A 15,903-nucleotide genomic window follows, 5' to 3' on the forward strand; every position below is an offset into this window, starting at 1 on the left:
TCGAAAGACTTAGGGAACTAACCAAGAAACGGTCAAACAGCATTATTTTCCCCTGAGTATGAAATTTAGGCCAATGCAACCAGCATCTGCCTGTTAGCAGGGATTTATTACAATGTAAACTGTGACTAGTTTCAATGCTAGAGGACCTCGCTTAAATGACTTTTCCATATTTTATGTTGAAAAATCTGCAAAATACAAGTGTTTTTTTAAAATTTAGAACTGTTTAGCCTTATGCTTCTTGAGAAGTAGCAAGAAATAAACTTAGAACTTGTGGCATAGCTGAGTCTTTTTTTATCCGTAATTTAATGTGGGGAAATTTCATTGCTTTTATTCACCGTTTAATTTTCTTATAAAATATGGGATCTTGGACACAGAATATGAAAAAAAGCACCCTGGGATATGGACGCCTGGAAAGAGCAGTGCACCTTTCATAAAATGAATTAAAAGATGACTGATTTACATGTAATAATCATAATCCATGTTGTGGCCCTATGGTCCTTTGGTTGCAATTAGGAACAAAAAGAATCATAATCCACATTGGGAATTTTCCCAGTCAAGAGTTTCAAATAAGATCTGATAATTTCAAAGCTGATTTTGAAAAACATCAATGACATGGCATATCGCTTTAATACTTTTCAAGAGAGTAATGCAGATGCACACAAAGGTTAAACAAAATAAATTGCCCATATTTGTAACGTACATGCACAAGTGCATTTTTAACATGCTGCAACTTGGGTATTATGGTATAAGTGCTATGGCATGAATGGGCAGAAACCAGAGGTGAGGTATCAACAAAAGTTGATAATGAGTTCAAATAATCAATTTTTATGGTGACAAAATTTTAACAATTCTTGCTTGATTAGTGACTGTTCGTTTACAGCATGCATGCAAATTTGTGCACTTGTTGCTACATGAAACAGCTTATCTGATATTTTATGAGAAAAGTTCATGTCACATTCACTTTTTTGTTTGCTTAAATTGAGTTTCCTCCAAGTGCTTAAGCTTCTTACATAGCAGTTTACTAGCGGAAAAGTTATGCAAACTTTGCACGTTCATTTGCCAGTGCTAGTCGTCGAATGTTTCCAATGCACCCTGCAGAGGATTCTTGCACATCTTCATCTTCTGACCCCACCATTTTCAACAGTGGCTGAAAGAGTAAAACATTTTTCTTTCATTATAAACTGATTTATCACTGATGCATTTAGAAAAGTGACAGAATCAGCACTGAACTCATACCAAGACCCTGCATTATCAATGCAGACGAAATGTGGTGATTAGCTTTCATATGCTGCTCATCAATGGGACTGCTTTATCCCTGTCAACATACCTGTACCACTCCTGCTTCGTGCATCGTGATGCAATTGTCTGGATTTTTTGACAGTTGGAAGAGGGCTCGAGCTGTAGAGCGATGAACGTCTTCATCCTTTGACTTCAGGTAGCGCACCAAAGGCGCAACTGCACCCTCCTTGCCAAAAGCCGTTCTATTATTTCCCCAGTTACAGCATCGGGAAATCGCCTCTGCTAAGTGTTGCCTAAGCTTATCATCAGTCTGCAGACATCACAGTAAAGGATAGCATTTAGAGCACTATATCCCCCCAAAACAGGTTCAAAGCACTTTACACACACAACACAATGTAGAACACAAACTGGAGTACCCAAAACAAAAATAATGGCTAGCCCTGTAAACAAACACCCATTTAATATAAACTTTTTGTATACTAAATATTTTTAAAAGGTTTAAAAGAATTGAGTTGATGGAGGGGAAAAAAAAGATACAATATCTACAACATCATTTATAAGCATATAGCTTGGGTACCCAGTTCACCAAGGCTGATTTTTGCTGCAAGCTCATTCAGCTGTGATTCTACTGTCAATTATCAGTCACTTTATTCAATGTTATTTATCAGGTAGTACAGCGTGAGTATAGTGAAACTTATGTGTTCAGGAACACAAGGTTCTGAGGGAAGAGGGAGATAAGAATTGTGGAGTCAACTTCACTCCCTTATCCTTTATTCTTTGTGACTTCTCATTCCCTTCCTCTCTTTTCCTGCCAACCCTTGAGTCTTGCTTGTCTTTTGCTCTCATAGAATACTCTTTCAAATTATGCCAAAATCTGTGCTGCATAGTAAATAGGCACTTTTTTGTGGTTACTTTTTCAAGAGCCACTAGTAAATAAAAACATGAACGTGCTCCAGACAAGTGTACACCTACCAACCAGTCCATGACGGAGTGATAATAGGAAGTAATATCCCTGTCAGATTTGGTAAGGATCTTGCAAACAGTGTGGGCTTGATATTAATGAGGTAGTGTCAATTTAATATTAGATTTCAACCACTGAGCATTGCATTATAATTTTGGTTTTCCTTTCGCACCTCATTTTGCCCCTGGACAATGACCTTCATAACTAATGCTCCAGATTGCTTTCTTTGTGATGCAGAAGTGACTACCAGCTTAGTAGAAAGCAGTCTTCAACGGTTTTTTTTTCTGTTTTTTTTTTATTTAAAAACCCAAAACAAAGCTACACCTTCAGAAAAAGTAAAGCAATCGTAGGTTATGTATTTTTCTTGACATGCAGTTTGTCATTTGAAGGATGGGGATCAAGCTAGTACACACAAGTATCCTAACATACAGCAGCTGGCATGCAATGTATTACAGCCTTCAACAAACTGAAACTGAACATGGTTCAACAACATTAATACTATTGGTGAAATTCTTCTCCACCCTTTCTCCCTGATCAATCTTTCTTGTGCTTACTGCAGTGATTGCATTTCTCCCACCAATGCATTCAACAGCTGTAGGGTAATTGAGGGCCCTGACAATTTCATTAAGAGGCTAAGAGTACATATAGCAATCATCCAAACCATGCTGGGGTAATCAATAGGTCTGAATCACCTGTATCAACATGGAGTGCACACACATGCACTGGCTTAGTGCTTGTTCAGTATATATATCTCTGCCTCTTTGAAAAAAAAAACCCTTTTTCCTTTTTATCAACTAAATAATTTCTGCCAAGACTCTGTAGTTGGATTATGGAGTCTAAGTATGTTTGAGGCTTTCCAGAATGTTTTATAAACTACATGTATCTTTACTTGATGAACTTTAAAGTATGTATAGGTCTGCATCTGTTTTGCTTAAATAAATAATATAATAATGAGCTAATGTTCACTTAAAGGGATGTTAACAAAGTTGCTGAGTATCATATTCTCTGAAATTAGTAATAGGCATGCAAGCATTCTGATGACACAACTCTGTTTTTTAGTCGTTGAGACATGGTCTTTAGTTTTATTTTTTTAAGCCAGTCTTTACTGTTTCTTGTTTGCTCAATGTGTGTGCATACATGTACATTTGCAACTGCATATTCTAGATGAAGCTGTCTCTATTTTACCTTCTTTGAGGGCAGAGTGGATTAGGAATCATAGTCCAGACCAAGTCTGAGATATGCATAAGAACCAGTGAAAAGTTATAGAATTAATTAAACACAATTAAACTTTATGAAAAAGTCAGATCAGAAACTCTAGCATTTTTGTTGGAGGAGGCTGAGATTTATTTAAGTAGATGATACAGTTAAAAAGCAAGTCTAGGAAAGTTGAGGAAATTGAGAATGTTGGCCTTTTAAACTCACTGCTGATGTCAGTCTTGCCAGCATTGGTACTACTCCATGGTCTGTAATGACTGCCAGGTTTTCTTCATCTTTAGCAATGTTTGCGATGGCAGCACAGACAGCTGCTAATACCTCCTTGTCTTCAGATTTCAGCAGTGACACAATCAGTTCCAAGCCACCAACAAAGGACCTAACCATTTCACCTGCATCCTGAAAGTAACAAGCTGAATAAGTTTCATAATCATCTGAAAGATACATTCTTTCTCTCAAAGATACAAATATTCTTTTTAAGTAGACTTATTGAAGGCCTTTAGAATAAAAAAATATTTGTTTAAAATTCATGTTGTGTAGTTCTGATAAAAAACTAAGCCTTTTGTGCTGATAGAGATTCCGGAACTTCAGTCTTATTTTTCATAAATGATGTAGATTCATTCAGTTTTGTTTTTCCATTGACAAAATAAAAAGCAAGAAAAGAAGTCACTGCTTAATGTAAACTGCAAGTTAACTTCATATGAAAAGGTAAAATACAGAAAAGATTTTGTAAAGGTGTAGGGAATTTACAGAATTAGAACTTAAGTGCTTAAAATTGTAAATTCCAACCACAACTTGGAATAATGTAGAGAACTTGAGCTTCTGGTTGATAATTTAGCACAATGGCACAAAAAAAGGTAAGAATGAGGAGGGGCCTGTGGCAGAAACCAACCTTAGCATTCTCAATGCATGGACAGATGGCCCATGCTGCGCTTGCTTGTACCTCTGGATTTTGGTTCTTGAGCAATGACCACAACAGTCTGACACCATCCAGTTTATCTATGATGCTGGGAAATGAGCAAACAGGAAAGAAAATATTCAAATATCTCTCATTCTCTAACTTTCAGTGTAAGTATTTAATTTACTGATTGGTAATTTTGTGCGTCTGAGTGTGCATACTACTTGTACCTGCAGGTGCACCTGCACGTTATAGCTATGTGTACTCAAACTCACACCATGTTTTCTGGCTCAGCAGCACACTGGCCAACAGCTTTGGTAACGTTGACAAGCAAAGCCTGGTTTGTGCCTGTCAACAGGTTGACAAGGTTTGGGATTCCTCCACACTTGCGAATTTGAGCTCGGTTTGGTGGAGCCTTGGCAAGCTCCCCAAGTGCTCCCACAACATTCACCAGGACCTGGAACAGATTACTGTTTTGAAAGCTACTTTCAAAAGATGCTTTAATGTAACCAAAAAAAAAAGTAGCCTGGATGCAGGTAATTTTGATATGCCTGAGGAAGATAAACCTGCATGAATGCATCTGTGTCCAAGCACACACAGAAATGTCTACCATACTTGCAGATATGAAGGTACACTCAAATGCATTCTGACCTCTTCAGGCTGATTGGCTAATAAAGCCACTAGTTGGTCGATGGCTTTGAGCTCTTGGAACCTAGCCACATTCTCAGGACTGATGGCACACTTCCATATGGCACCTGTGGCAGCTGCTAATAACTCCTTGTTCTCCATGTTTGTTAGCAAGTGAACCAAGGGGTCTAGGCCACCAAACTGTCGCACAAGGTCACGAGTTTCTTTCTCTTCTGCACACTGCAATGATATTTCCATTATGATTAAGCAAAGCAACTTCTTTCATGGTCAATATGAAAATAGTGATGTCTATACAATGTGATCAAGAAAAAGAAACATTTTAAAATCTTTTTGTTTCCACCCACATATGTACACAGTTTAAAACAATTTGTTTTATTATACTTCTGAAGCCATTCATCCAAGAACAGCTGTCAGCAAAGCAGCTGAGATTTCCTTCCCTATTCATTTCATAGAAAAACGGAGATGTAAGCATATGCACAACACATATCAGCATCTTCACTGTGAAGGGAGCTCCCAAAGTATTACCTTGAAAATGGCTGATGCACAATGCATTTGCAGTTCAGGGTTTGGTTTACCCACTGACTCTGGCTTTGTGGCTTTGGGAGCTTCCTTTTTGTCATCTTTCTTGGCCCCGGCGCCTTTAGCATCAGTCCCCTTCTTGGCATCTCCTTTCTTGTCATCATCTGAAGGTTTCCTGGCTTGGTCATGATCACGACTCTTGAGATTCTTCACAAGATCCTCTATCATGCCTTCTGTACGGATGGCCAAGCGATAGCTGGGCTGAAAAGGTCAGGAAATGATAATTAGTTCCTTAAACAGCTCCACAACACATTGGGTATTTGCAGCCACTCAGACAATACAAGATAATAATTAAATCTAGATCAGTTGGAAACATCAGGGTAACAAGCTGTTTTGCAATGGCAAACACATTATTATAAACATGATGATACAAAATGATCAACCACCCCTTTGAAGATAACTGTAAGTTCACAACTATTGATGAATCCTGTGTTTCAATCTGCCTATTGATGTTTTAAAATTACAATAAGGGAAGAAATAAATGTCTACCTTTGCTCACCCTCATTTGAGAAATACTTCCGTAAAAAAATACTATCCAAAACATGTAGGATTTTTTATATATTTTTCTCCTGGCTAAAGTTCTTGCATAAATTTAGAGCTAGTCTCCCATAAGTAAACACACAGAGAAATATACAAAAATTACAAACACCTCTGAAGCACATTCTTGCAGTGTTCCCACAACAGGGATAAGCATGTTTTCATGTGGTGATTTCAGCAGGCGAGCTAGCAGGGGAATAGCACCGGCTCGCTGCATAGCTTCCTTGTTCTTCTTGCTTTTGGAGCAGCTCCAGAGTGCAAGAGCACCGCACCGTGCTACCTCTACATCCTGCTCCATTTCTGGCGTCATGTGACTGCTGGTCAGAGCCACACAGTCTAGGAGGCTTACCTGTCAAGAGACATACCCATTATGAGTCTGCAGCAGGAAAAGACTCATCAACGTAAGTTTGGCTGTCTAAAAAGAAAGGTCCAATAAGATTTATTTATTTTTAAATAAAATAATTGTTCTATTTAAGTCTTTTGGCATCCATATTTCAATCAAAAATAGCATATAAATTAAGATCAGAAAAACCGAAATGAGCACTAACTGATGTGTAACTAATTTTTGTTTTACTTGGCATTATTAACTTACTTAGGCATGAGGGAATGAATAATAATAGAAATACTTCAGTGTTCATTAATAATATTGCCGCTGTATACTCACCAGCCGCTTTATTCCACCATGTTGTCTGACAGTCCGACGTGCACGACGGAATTTGGCAACATTGGCAATAGTCTCTGCTGCCAGGCACTTTAAGTCCTTGTCGGGATCACGCAGAATCTTCACCATGGTCTGCAGCCCCCCAAGATCTGCAATGGAGCGACGGATCTGGGTATTGCGGGAAATCTCCTTCAGAATCTTCAGCGCTCCAATCTGAAAACAACAACTGAGAGGCTTGAAACACAACATGCACTCTACTACCCAACTGTGCCTCTGTTAGCAAAACCTTTACAACCTGGCTGGAGATGCCTGTAAATGACAATAAACATGACAAGACAGCCATAGTAGTTTTTGTCTTTAGCAAAAGAACATCACATCTGAATGTAGTCCTGTATTAAACACACCTTGCATTTGACTTCTTCTGTGTCCAGAAGGTTAATGAGCACTTCCAGACCACCCACATCCCGGATGGCTAACTGGCATGTCTCCTGAGTCAAGTTGAAATCTCTCAGAGAGCACAATGCGATGATGGTAGCTGTCTGATTCCCACCCTGCATAAGCACGTCAAACAAAATGACACTTTAGTTCTTAGTCGTCAGACACTTAGTCATGTACACAAGCATATGTACAGTCTTCACCATTGGCACTGTATTACAAAACATACACCAAATGAAACCTGCAATGGACTGGAAAGCCGTTTCATCAAATCTGGTTTACTTCTCTCATTACGAGATTGTTTATGTTCTTGATGTACAAGATATGAACGATAGAGTGTATTAATGATTTAAACAGTCATCACTAAAATAATCCACACCATGGTGTTCACATCAGAGTATACCTGGAGTACATAATCTAATAAAGTTGATGGTGAATTTTTCTGCCCAAATGCAGACAAACTTTGCAGGGTGCAATCAAGTACTCAGCATACTCTACACACCTTCAGATACTTGACCAGCTTCTGTATCTGCCAGTACTCAGATGGGAGGTCAGCATTTGCTTCTGATCGTCGGTCAATAGCCTCTTCTTCTTCCTCACTCTCTGTAGAACTCTCACTGAACGAGTCCGCAGGTTCCAGTGGGGTCTTTGTCTTGCGCCTGTACAAGCTTAAAAGTTTATAAGTCGACCACTATTATCAGGTACTCCCAGTAGAGTGTGCCTGTTAAACACTTATATACTCTTTTGGCACAGATAAACAGATCTCAGAAACCAAAAACATTGATAAGAAGCTCATCAGATTTGGCTAAAGAAAACAAAAGTTATAAATGTTTAAAGAATTTAATTTTGAATCATTTTTATGTATGTGTTCATGTTTAAGCGATATGAATTGCACAAAATGTCATGTTCAAAATTATTACTTTCACAGATTTTATCTTGTATCTGATCTAATTATTATGCTACAGTGGTTATGCTGCTGAATATTTTAAAGGCATTTAATGCATAACTTTGCCACCAAAGTTTGCAAATCATAAGAAGCACCAAAAAAATTAATTCATTGAAAACTTAATTATTCTGTTCCAAAATAACCTACTTTTATCTTAAAGAAGTTTCAACTGAATCAAAAACAATTTTTAATTGTCATTTTTCAGTGGTTTACAGAAGTAATCTCTAAAGCTGAGCAACCACTTTTCCTCATTCCCTTTGTCCTGTCATATGAACTAAATAAAAAGATTTGAAAGAGTACCAGAGTGTAAAAAAATGGAAAATAAAGCCTTAATTTCTGAGATAAAGAAGGAATGCCTGTCACCTTACCCTCCATATTTGACTACATGATCAGCTTAAGGACAAAGAAAATAGTAATTCCAACAGGTGTGGCCTGATTTGTCAGAAACAGTTAAAATGTAGCAGATTTACACACAAACACACAACATATTACACCTTACAATAAACATCATAAACTGTTATGCCTATGTGACATCAATGTGGATTTTAAAAAAACTTGTGGAAAACTAATCCATCATTTCAGTTTCTCTATGATAAATTTTAGACATACAGGCAATAATGCTTTTAGACTTAATTTTTTTCATACCATGGGAAAAAACCTCACAAAAATTGAAGTCCAATCTGAATGGATGAATAAAACAATGATGAAATATACATGAAAAAAGAATGAAAAAAAATTTAGAAAATGTTAATTAAAAATTGCATAAACGTGAACAGAAAATTATCAGTAATAAAAAACAAAAAAGTGATGCAAAGTCAAATCAAACCCGCTAAATTTGTTGCAAGCATGAAAAACCTGCAGAAAAAATGTCACTTCAAGCAAAAATTTATTTTCTGTGGGATGCCATAAAAGCTTTCTTTCATAACCTTTGCATTGCACTGCAGTTACTGCTTTGATTCTTTGCAACAGTTTTTTTCTTCTTTCCCGTGAAGGCTACTGCTGCATTGCAGGAAACATTATGCTGGCAGATGTTGCTGAAATAGTGCATATCTGGAACCATGAATGCTAAATCTCTCTTTGAGTTATGGTGAAGTTTACATTGCTCTGACACCTTATATTTCTTTTAAAAAATTCAAAAGTCAAAGTTCTCATAGCCCAGCATATGTTTCAAAAGTTAGCTGTAGGTTCACCATGTCTTTGATTTGTTACCCAATTCTAATTTTCTGCTAAATCTTATTCCCTTGATATATGAGGTGCTCATATCCTTGCTGGTGATGCATGAAATGTGTCCAGTCACTGCTGGAGTGCTCCTCAAGACAAACTTTCTGCACTGATGACAAACAGTTTCACTATTGCCCCTATATGACATATCAGGAAAATAGACATAACTATACATATTGAAATCTGATGCATATTAAAGCTTGTGGGATGTATTTTCTGAAATCTGTGAGATGGGCTTTAAAATTGGTGAGGTGCTTGTATGGAAATGTGATATATTACTATATGGAAGATGACTCACTGAGGAGAGCCCTTGTTCTTTGCTTTCTTCTCTTTATCTTTTGGCCTCACATGCTGCTCTCTGAAAAACCGGGACAGAAATACAGCAGTTTAGTGAGAAAGAAACTAAAATAGACAAACTGACACTACAAAACAGGGAAAATAAGAAAACGATTTGCAAAGAACTGTCCCAAGAAACAGAAAGTGAAGCACCGCAACAACCATATAGTGCAAGTCCAGCAGAGGAAATGATCACATCATTCATCCATCCTTTCCCTGACAAGTTCATCCATGTATCCATCTGAACCTGTCAGCCAGTCAAAATAGCTCATTCATTACTGCACTCAAAAACCTCCCCAAAAATATTGTATATTTTTTCACAGAGAAGAAAACTGCAGTAGGTGAGTTGGACGATGCCATACTGACTCTTTATACTCCTCCATGCCCAACGCCTTCCACTTTAGAGATGGCTCTGGCTTCTTTTTGGCATTCTGTCGCTGTTTGCCATGCTTGTCTTTCTCATCTTGACCTTTTTCCTTTTGCATCCAGGTCTGTTGGTCAGAGCGTGCAGTTGGTTCCCCATCTTCTTCATCAGTCCCAATATCATAGCGATGGTCATGCTTATGCTCTTCATACATGGCAAACTCCTATGCCACAATACAGAAATAACTTTAAAATCAATTTAAGTGGTAAATTAATCGTAAATAGTAAACTAGTAAAAAATAGTAAAATGATCTAATTATTATAGTCATCAAAATATCATACAAAATACCAAGGTTTTGAAAGTGAACATACAGACTAATCATGAAGCCACCAAATGTCTTGATGAAGTGTGATTCCTTCACATCCATTTGTTGGTCTTTGCCAAATTATATTTAATTTGCACCACACTGATATAAAAGATATACCAAAGAGTCAATGAAACATATGTTTTACTTGTGTTTTAAGAAGTAATTTAAATTCCATGTTAATTCATGGCCTTTAGTCAGAAAACTATTCTTTCAAATGTTCTTTGACAAAAAAAGAATGTTGTTCACTGTTTAATTTGAGCAAATGTGAATCATTACCTGCTTGTTGATCAGCTCTGTGAATTTAGAAGACTTGGCCTTGAGCAAGGTCACAAGGTCACGGTGTATATCTTCATCGGCACGGTCCAAGATAAGCTGGCCTGGTTTCTCTGGATCTGGACCCTGAATGGAAAGTAAAAGTAATTAGCATTTTAATTTCAATAGCTAGCTGTGACATATCTGTAACAATTTTACTACATATAAATGAAAATGGATTTTTAATATATTATGCATGTGGGGACAAAAAAGAAAAGCAGACCAAATCAGCCATTTTATCCACACTTGTACAGGTGTCATGACTGCTCTAAAGCATGTTATTGCTCAACCGTTACTTTGTATAGGATTTTGGTCATGTGACATTTCTCACAAATTATGCAAACATATGTTTTAAGCAATAGTCTGTAGGGTTATTAAAATATCTATACAACTTTCATACAGATTATGCAAACATTGTTTTAAGCATTATTCTGGAAGTTATTCCATACAACTTCCAAGCTGTTCTTCTACTGGACTTTCAAAACAAAAAAAAAACAAAAAGACATCAGTTTTCTAAAACTTGGACTGAAAATCTGGCATTTAAAAAAACAGTAAAAGCAGGATGAGTGAATGTTAAATGCTTTTTAAGAAACAATTTCACTTTCAAAATGCAGGAAAGGTAATAAAAATGTAAGTAAGAAAACAAAGATACAAAAATGATATTAAGAGTAGTGGTAGGAGAGAGGATATAAGTGGAGAAGAATACCTTATTAAGATAAAAGCCACTGGTGTGAGCTGTGATATACAAGACTGTATCAACATCATGTGGCCTCGCTTCAATGTAGCAGATATCACCATGTACTTGTCGCCATGGCTGTGCCCGACAACCATTCTTGAACACAAACGTTTGTCCTGAAATATAGTTATAAATCATCCATAGTATGCAGCTTGAAGTTACCGACATCTCCCTTGGCTTTATATTTCCTGATCGAGACTTAGAAACTTAACAAATGATTTTAAAATAAACTTGTGGCAGAAGGTCACCTGTGTACCTCTCTCTTTCTGTGAGTTGTGGTGGAAGGGTGGGATTGAGCTGCTTATTTTTTTGCCACTGAACTTATCATCAACTTCAGCAAGCCAGAAAAGAAAGAATAAAACAAAAGGAACTAACCATAATAGTCAATGTGCTGCAGCACATGTCTTTCATCATCATGTCCAGATAAGTCCCTCAGAAGTGTCAGCTCAGCATCCACCATGCCTGGTGTCAGACGCTGCTGCCTGCATTGTTGAACCAGTGCAATCAGCCATAAGCACACAAATCATCAAATGTTGCAGATGGCTACACAACTACTGTTTAATATTCTTACTATTCCAAAATATTTTTATTTGTGCATCATGTGTAGGTGAGTCATGACTGTGTTATTACAATCAAAATGATGCACAAAGCATAAAGTTAATTCAGTACAAAGATACAATGTGAAAGACTGGGCCTATGTTTTTGTCCTAGAAACTCAAAATCTACTTGACAGTCTATCAAGGTGATTTTATGGTACCTATGATAGTAATTCTATATCTCTAATTAGATTTTATTTCTCCGGAGAAGTTTCTCCATAGTTTTAGTTTATTATTTATCAATCAATTATTGCCCAAATCAAAGAGTTCTGAGGAAGCAGGAAAGTAGAAGAGCTATGGGTAAAACAAAAATCTTGGCACCGAACATAAAGCACCTAAACACAAAAAGACATGAATTCCTAATAATGGTAATGCCATTAAAGCCTCACTGCTGTTATACATACGTGGACATTTTTTTAATGCTCTGGTTTAGCAGCTGTTGGTCAAGATTGAACAATTTCAGACGCAAGCTCAGCACAATCTTCTTTGCTCTTATTTCCTGCAACTGTTGCTCGCTTGTCTCCCCTCCCTGGCTTGTCTGAGCTGACTGATCCATTTCTTTCCGTATTTCTTCAATGTATCGCATAATGGAATTGTCATCCCCTTGAACTGTACCAAAGCGCTCTCCAAGCATGTTGATGACAGGGTCACGGTTGGCTGAAGTAATGAGAAAAAAATCAATACAAGAAGACTGGGATTGTAAATTGATACTATCTCAACTGAATTTTTTGTCAAATTTTATTTTTCACTTTCTTCTGATGGCACAATAAGATTATAAAATGTGCACTACAGAAATAATTGTATTATGAATAATATACATTTACAAGACAAGTACATTATTTAACTTAATTGCTTCAGGTGATGTTTTATTATGTCTGCATGAACAAATATATCCTCTGTGAACAAAGTCCTAAATTTAAACTTATATCAGACAGCATAGTTCTGGCTATGGACAGTGTGCTATAGTAGTCAGTACTAGTCAGGAAGACATCTTACCCTCCAAACATAGACGCAGCTCAGTGATTTTCTTGTCTCCTGCTGCGCGTAGCACTGTCTCTGCATTCTCCAATGTCATGATACTTATTGTCTGTCCTTGCAGTGAAAACAATGGCACATCATCCTTCTTCTCATCTGATATCAGTGACCCCTCCCTGTAAACCAGTGTTTTCTTACCCCTGTATTTGGCATGTTAAACTCTACTAACTGTTATGTTTTATATATATACACACATTGTCTATTTCAATATTTAAGACTTTATTCTGCCAATAAAAAGTTGTTTATTGTTACTGTATATTGCAGGTTAATTGCTGGGTACCCATAGTCTAGCTTGATTTACCTTGGTCTAGTTAATGCCTGATCTTAGTTACTTTTTTGTATTTCAACACATTATATGACAGAACTAATTATGAACTTACACTTCTTTCAATGAACTGCCACCAAACTGAGTTGCAGATAATGTTGTTTCCCATGACAGTGGTTTCTTAAAAACCAGCTTGGCTTCTTCAGGACTTTTGCTGCTGAATCCCTCCACAAACTTTAGGATGGTGTTTAGCAACTCTTCATTTAGTGGAGTCAGCTCAAGCTTTCCTTTGGACCCATCTTTAGCAGAGGTCCACTGGGCAGCACTAATTAGGGCTTGACCCATTATACCCTTTTGTTATCTGCAAATAAATTTTTCTTCATGAAACACTTAGTACTTATTTTTAAAATGACTCTTATTTACTATTTTCAGTGTTTTTTTCTTTGAAGTGAATGCTGGAAACAATGAACTGTACATACAGATGAGAGAAATAAATGTGTCAGGAAAAAAGGTTTTGCCGCATATATGTGATTGTTTTAACAGCGTTTAAAGGTGAGCTCATTTATACATATCTAATTCTTTAACCTGTGTTTACTGACAGTAAGGAAAGAGGAGTAAGTTAAACAGTGAGCGGGGGATTCTCTCTTCCTTCGAAGGTTTCCTCCACTTCGATCGAATTCGATCTCTCTCTCTCTAATTATACGTGGGCATGCTAATTAATGAATGAGACGGACACAAAACGTTATTAATAAGTGATTTGTTATCAATACATATACACTTAGAGTGTATATAGAGATTATTTTTAATCATTATTTACGAAAAAATAATTGACTTTGGTCATTGCTGTGGTAAACGGATCCAACATGGCCGGTTGGAAACCCATATATAAGTCTCTCAGAACACGAGAATCCAAACATCGTTTATAGGGACACCTATTGGTGCTATTTTAATTTAAATTTATTTAATTATAGTGATATTTACCTAAACGTGACAGTTATTTTTTAAAATTAATCACGCAAGACCTGATTTCCCTAGTCATTCGGTGAATGTTTTTATTTATCATGATCGGTGCATCGTTCGGCAGCAAATGTAAGATAACTGAAATATTCCCATAACAAAAGCGTTACGATTATCTGTTGAAGTAAAAGATGATCTTTTTAGTCAATGTTTTGTTTCTGTTAAAAGTAGTAACGTCCTGTACACAGTACTTACCTCCTTCCCACGTACATTCGATGTCACTCTGAGCTTTGTGAGCAACCGTTGTCAAGTAAGCTGCGCATGCGCAGAGTATTTATAAAAGGGAGATAACTTTCAGCAACTTTTTTTTTTTTCATTGTGACTGGGTTACGTGGGATTTCAGTCACTTGATGTTCAGATATTTCGTTGCCTCTTAAGATTCCAAAGAACTTCATTTTTGTCGACTTTTAAGACCTATCTTTCCTCACAAGAAAATTCTTTGTACACTTACTGGTTCTGTAAATGACCAAAATGTATACATGTACATGGATGATAATTGTGTCTGTTTAAGTCCACAACACAAGCTGTGGATAGCAATAACTTTGAAAAGTAAATTAATCCTCAGCAGAAAATCCTTTATGAGTATTTGAAAAATATTTATATTTTATAGTTTAATAAAGTCGCGTAATTTGCCTTTTTTTGAAATATTACCTCCCTTTGACTGTGTTCGCTCTCTTCTCCAGCTCTTGCGCAGAGGGACACGAGAAATAAATAGTCTTTTTATCATTATCATTGAATTCCGTTTGCTCTTATGCTTATAAATATTTTGGGGTAGGGAAAGTAATATAAACGTTTCCTTTTTATAATAGACCTCCTTCACCAGTATGGTAGGGGTGTAGCGGTTATATAGAAAGGTCTGTGTCACCCATGTCGACCAGACTGATCCATTTTACTGAAAGTTTTGATGTTGAACTGTCACAGAATGATCTGTCCGCAGTGAGGACAGGTCTGATACGACTGACATTGTGCATCTCATCGAGGCTAAGCTTACAATGACGTTGGCATAGTTAACAAGATTTGTGTTGATAGAACGATATTTCTGTCTGCGAAAGTTGGGCAACTGCACCGAACATTGCGCAAAAACATCCTGATACCTGGCAGCAGAACTGTATATTGACTTATCGACGATTCCCTGCAATGACAAAGCTGTAGACCGCATCTATTTTGATGACTTTAACCTTCTCCTCAACATGAGTAGTTACAAGTTATACTACCGATGGAGTGAAGAAATAAATTAACTCCTTGCTTTTAGACCATGCAGTTTCCATTATTTTATATCTCTATGTATTGCTCGTAAAGTGTTTTCAGCCGGCCCTTGGAGGTGGGGTACAGCTCTATATAAGTCAACTTTATTATTAGAAAGACAAGCAGCTGATTGCTTTGTATTCCTGCTTCACTTTTCTGCTTACCTTGAACGTGTTCGACATCTTATAAATAAATATATAAGATAAATAGAGCTATGAATAAGTATTCAGAAACAGATAACCCTTCCTGAATACTCAGTCATATCTCTATTTGTCCTTATATTTTACCGATAT

At 36.9% G+C, this 15,903-nt stretch overlaps 1 protein-coding gene across 4 annotated transcripts; it reads right to left on the reverse strand.

Annotated features, from left to right (window-relative positions):
• Positions 1 to 608: 608 nt before the first annotated feature.
• Positions 609 to 14,644, reverse strand: LOC112558188 (armadillo repeat-containing protein 4-like). 4 transcript variants are annotated; one of them, XM_025228481.1, is made up of 21 exons: positions 14,561 to 14,644; positions 13,464 to 13,709; positions 13,045 to 13,199; positions 12,453 to 12,705; positions 11,828 to 11,934; positions 11,423 to 11,568; positions 10,681 to 10,803; positions 10,040 to 10,260; positions 9,636 to 9,695; positions 9,043 to 9,150; positions 7,673 to 7,829; positions 7,140 to 7,286; positions 6,739 to 6,948; positions 6,187 to 6,423; positions 5,484 to 5,738; positions 4,962 to 5,177; positions 4,586 to 4,767; positions 4,305 to 4,419; positions 3,623 to 3,811; positions 1,328 to 1,549; positions 609 to 1,147 (listed from the first exon to the last, which is right to left on the reverse strand). In XM_025228481.1, the coding sequence occupies exons 2-21, from the start codon at positions 13,691 to 13,693 to the stop codon at positions 1,034 to 1,036; spliced, it is 3,447 nt and encodes a 1,148-aa protein (XP_025084266.1). In that variant the 5' UTR covers positions 13,694 to 13,709; positions 14,561 to 14,644; the 3' UTR covers positions 609 to 1,033. The 4 variants fall into 4 exon arrangements, with proteins under 4 accessions (XP_025084266.1, XP_025084275.1, XP_025084290.1 ...); XM_025228490.1 differs by lacking the exon at positions 14,561 to 14,644 and adding an exon at positions 14,181 to 14,210; XM_025228505.1 differs by lacking the exon at positions 9,043 to 9,150.
• Positions 14,645 to 15,903: the final 1,259 nt, after the last annotated feature.

Source organism: Pomacea canaliculata, linkage group LG1 (assembly GCF_003073045.1).
Source record: "Pomacea canaliculata isolate SZHN2017 linkage group LG1, ASM307304v1, whole genome shotgun sequence".
In the NCBI taxonomy this organism is placed as follows: domain Eukaryota; kingdom Metazoa; phylum Mollusca; class Gastropoda; order Architaenioglossa; family Ampullariidae; genus Pomacea; species Pomacea canaliculata.

Excerpts from the sequence above, each read along its gene's own strand:
- LOC112558188 (XM_025228481.1), bottom strand. The coding sequence starts at position 13,693 with ATGGGTCAAGCCCTAATTAGTGCTGCCCAGTGGACCTCTGCTAAAGAT. Across the intron at positions 12,706-13,044 it reads GCTGCGTCTATGTTTGGAGG|CCAACCGTGACCCTGTCATC; the intron begins GTAAGATGTCTT and ends TCATTACTTCAG. Across the intron at positions 5,178-5,483 it reads GTGCATCAGCCATTTTCAAG|TGTGCAGAAGAGAAAGAAAC; the intron begins GTAATACTTTGG and ends ATATCATTGCAG.